This window comes from Sphaeroforma arctica (genome assembly GCF_001186125.1).
Source record: "Sphaeroforma arctica JP610 unplaced genomic scaffold supercont1.176, whole genome shotgun sequence".
Taxonomy (NCBI): domain Eukaryota; class Ichthyosporea; order Ichthyophonida; genus Sphaeroforma; species Sphaeroforma arctica.
In genome coordinates, this window is record NW_014040382.1 from 50,051 (window position 1) to 54,947 (window position 4,897).

Here is a 4,897-nt window from a genome sequence, read left to right on the forward strand (position 1 = left end):
AACAGACTGTTGATGACTATTTGGCATATAAGTTTAGAAAATCGGGATTTTTGACATAGGAATGGTATGGTTAAGTTAAATTTGGTATACGAAATTGTATATTCATGATATTTATCTGGAACAACCGTATGATTCCATTAACAGTGGATTACAAAATAATGGTTTTAGAAATGTCAATTTACTTCCTTATTTTATAAAAAGGAAAAGGAAATTCAACCAATGGGTTATTCCATTATATTTGGTCGGGGACAAAAGCAATTAAGATTTTGGAAATTGGACAGGGGATTTTACGGTTTTATTAGAATAGGAATAAGAATTCATATATATTTGGAATAGTACAAGGATGTTCCCGCGGTTTTGGACTTCAATTTTAAAATTCGTGACAGTAGGCCTAAAAAGGAGTATTGTAAAATTATTAGGAGCAATTATATTTACAAACTCCAAACTCCAAAGTAAATAACTAAGCGAAATGGATAAATACGCATATAATGCTATTTATTTTTGTCAATATACGTATACATGATACACACCCTACACACAAGGTCATAGCTAACGAATATTGAAAATGTAGTTACGTATTTTAGTTCATTTATTTAATTTATTTAAAAATAGAAATAAAAATTAAAAACAACTAATATTAATGAGTGATTTCACAAGCATCCTTGTTCTTTTTAGGAGGCTATGCTGATTTTGACTGTATTTATTTATTTCTGTTTTACTATTGTTTCATTGCAATTGTTTTTTTTAATTGTATTTTATAAAAATGAGAGTACTTTTGTCTGTTTTTACAGTTGAAGTATGGGTTTTCCCAGTGAACATTGTGGATTTTAAGACTTCTCGGATAATTTTAAAATTATGTAACTTTTATTTGCGACGATGCAGTAACCCCACGGTTGGATACTTCCCTTGTATTTTATTTATATATTTTTAAAATCAGAAATGTCGATATTACACAGGTTCATTGGAAGACCAGACTCCAAATTGGCGGTGTTGTGGACAAAGTACCCTAGGCGGATATTTAGGACCGGGCTTGAGGACCGGACCAGAGGACCAGACCTAGGAGTTATTTGAGGAACGGACCAGAGCACCGGATCGATTAGTGGAATAGAGAATTTAATGAGATAGAAGTGATGACTCATACGAAACCATAGAGACGGGTATTATCACATAACCCGATGGCGGAGAAAGTCTCGTTCCACATAGGATCGTATTAATAAATATAGCAGGCGCGCCATTCCCAATGGCACTTCTGACTGAGTTCACTTATTTCAGACTTCACACTCTTTATTAAGTGTTACTTGGTTTTGACCTGACCCGGAGTGCACTAACCGGAGGGGTTTGACCCGGACAGGTTTGCCGTTGAACTCAATAGGGGCAGAGCCGTTTCTATGGGATAACTCATAACGCTGTCAGGTATGCTATTGGCTCTGAGCACGTATGGTCCGAATAGAGGTCGCATTGCCTTTGTAGTTCGACCTTCAGCACGTACCATTGTGGACAAAGTACCCTAGACGGACATTTAGGACGGGACCACAGGACTTGATCTTACCCGTTGTTAGAGAAAATCCCGTTCTACACAGGAACGTAATAATAAAACAGCAGACGCGCCGATCATAACGGCACTTCTGACTGAGTTCACTTATTTCAGACTTGACACTCTTTACTAAGTGTCACTTGGTTTTGACCATATTTTTAAGTAGCCAAACTACTGTATTTATTATACTACGTTCTTTGAAGACTAAATCAACTAAGAAGCAACTCAGTTTAGTTTACTGTTCTTTACAATAATGACGGGATCCAATGCTAAACCATTGCCCAAGGTAGGTAAACAAGCTTGTGACTGACTGCCGAAACAGTTGCTTGAGGATGACAAGAAGGCAAAATTTAATTTGGAATCGACCCGTTTGGTTTCGGAGGCCCAATACTCGATTAAAACCTTGGGTAAGCTTAGAAAATCGCCAAACTGATTTTCTTATCAAGAAGGACAGTTGAATACGATGATGCATGTGCAGGAGGCCACAGAAAATTTCAATATCATTCACGAGCAACTCCGCCAACTCCGGGAATTGTCTTTGGCGGATACTGACACGTCTATGCCCTATGATACGGTCCAGGCAACAGTGGATGATGATTTTTCTTAGACTCAGGCCACACCAACAGTGCAACAACGTTGAGCTCCTCAATACTCAACGCAGACTTGATCGACACCAATCGACCAGTTGCCTGACAGCGGGACTAACAACATGAAGCAAATTAGCGCGGTAAAACGCAGAATTGGCCGCACGAAGCCGGTACCTCAAGTGGCTCCGTACGATAATGTGCATATTTCTCGTAGAGATCGAATATTGCAAAACGCTCAAAAATGGGCAAAAGAAATCCCGACACCGGAGGGGATGTCATCTGACTTTGGGGAGCTGGCTCCGTACGATACTGTACACGCTTCTCGTAGAGGACAGATGCTGAACTACACTCGAAATCGATCACAAGCAATTCCGACACCAGAAGTGACGCCTATCGACTTCGGGCATTTTAATCGTAATCAGGAGTCGTCAGCTATAGTGATATCTCCGGGTGGATTTTTTTTGGACCCAGCGGACTTGCATTTGAACATGGCTACCCCTCAAAATTTGTCATCATCGGCGAAGCAGTCCATTGATGCATTTTGCAGAGTGATGGAATCTCCACACCAACAGCCTACTAACGGTCAAGTGGTAGAGAATTTATTTCGGGACAAGTTACAACATCGTCGTCGTCCACAGTCGATAATGCAAATGTACCTATCGATACGCTTGCATATCGCAAACACTTCCATGTTCATAATCGAGGACCCGCAGGATGTGAAACGATGTAAGATGTCACCACCTACGGAGGCGTGCATCACTGAATCTACCGCGGCAGAGATGAAAACGTAAGTATTCCTTCTTACCCAACGTATGATACAAGCAGAAGCTGAGGGGCGCACAGAGTACGCCCGTTCGTTGCAGGGTTTAATTCGCACATCTAATGAGACGTTGGAGACTTGCACAATATATGTATATATATATATATATATAAGGTAGACAAACGAACGCCCATGGAATGGCCACCTAACCCACAGGGCAGCTATTATTTGAATAACCCGCAGAAGATACAGCTGCATGCGTTCATCTTAAATTGGCATGAGGATGCAAAATTTCACGAATTAGACCCGATTCATATGCAGATGGACATAGGGCACTCCAGAAAGAAAGAGCATACAAGGTGTTATTAGAATTTAACGTGGAGAACGAACAAAAATTGCAGCCCATGTCGTTTCAGGACGCCACTGCTCATATTGTACGCACACACGAACAAGATCAGGATAATAACGCATACAAAAATATATTGGCTTGCATGAAGTTAAACCCTTCGGTGCCGCTAGAGACACAACTTCAGAATTTTGAACGCAAAGTAGACTTTATGGAGATGGACAATATGAAAATCCGTTTTACAAATATACCGCAACCATGGTATGCTCAACCTAATCAGTTAAGCTGCGGGGGAGCATATTACTGTGATACTCTTCGTATGCATCCTTTCTGGCGAGAATATTCCGCGACACAAATACGTGATGTATTTCGGGTGAATATTGACAAGGCAGAAGAACACCGTCGGGTCAGCCTTTCTCGACCGCTGCAAATTCCGGGGGGATCACGTTCACGCACACGAATGCGTGTGGATGCGAACACACGAGCTAACCCGCATGCACCGCCAACATCAAACCCTAGGGCTCGTTGTCGGTCATGTGAGTAGAATATACCTCCTGGCCCAGCATACGCATCACGCTGTCCTAAGTTACTGGGAGTACCAACATCAACCAACACGGGCAGCCATACACAACAGGGGGGTGCGCCACCACACCGTGCATCGGCTGTGGGAACATCCACGCGTACACAACAGGCGCCGGGTATTAACTTCCGCCCTCGAGTTAATCTCATGGATGGGGTGATCAGATGCCTGATCCGACGCCAGCAGAGGTAGGAAAGGTGATGCATATTCATGATTTGGTCGACAAGTCATATGTAGACACGAAGATGAGTTGATGGAGGCCGAGCAAGGGCCAGCCAGTTGGGAAAAGGAGCTAAGCTCAAATTGAGATGTGGGGGTGTCTGAGTTGTACCTGTGCGTGACGTTTGGTCGTACGACGTCAAGAATATTTGCAGTAAAAGATAAATTGTTCCCTACCGACAACCGTGTATATGTTACGTTACAAGTAAACGGACATGCGATGCGCACACTCATTGACACGGGAGCGAACCGCTCCATTATTACTCAGGCATCCGCAGCAGCGGTGCAACTATCTAATACACCACCAGCTAAAGATAGTTTTCTGTACTTGGCGGACAAAGTTTTCCGCACACCGCTCTTCGGCAAAACAAACGCCACGACGGTTCAATATTGTACAAAGTCTGCTGCAGGTTTTACGTTTGAACTTATGAATTTACCCAATAATATTGATGTATTTCTGGGAATGGATATTAGGGGCGAATTGGGATTAGGTCTTACCGGATTTGTAAAAGTCAGACTAACCAGGCCGACTATAGATGTCAATAAGTTAACGTAAAAGAAAGTACGATTTTAAAGTAAATTTGCACAATGTAATTCAAGTTTAGCTTCAGCCCTTGGTAATGAGCTAAAAGATTAGGGGATTTAAAACTGAGACTATTGTCTTTATAGTTCCGCTCTAATCACTCAATACTTCGGTCTAGATTTACTTGGTGTCAGTAACTAAGATCAGATTTCATTTCATTGGATGCATGATATTTCATTCTATATCATTTCATGCTTCGAAACAATCTTCCTATCGCAATTACTAATAAAATAACTAAGTCTAACTTAAAAAAATAAAAATAAAATAAAATACACCATGTTATTACAG

The 4,897-nt window shown here is 41.4% G+C and overlaps 1 protein-coding gene across 1 annotated transcript; it reads left to right on the forward strand.

Moving 5' to 3' along the window:
* Nucleotides 1-2,243: 2,243 nt before the first annotated feature.
* Nucleotides 2,244-3,999, forward strand: SARC_03448 (hypothetical protein; the record flags this gene model as incomplete). Its single annotated transcript, XM_014302751.1, has 3 exons — nt 2,244-2,908; nt 3,186-3,488; nt 3,849-3,999. 3 exons carry the CDS (start codon nt 2,244-2,246, stop codon nt 3,997-3,999), a joined length of 1,119 nt encoding a protein of 372 aa, XP_014158226.1.
* Nucleotides 4,000-4,897: the final 898 nt, after the last annotated feature.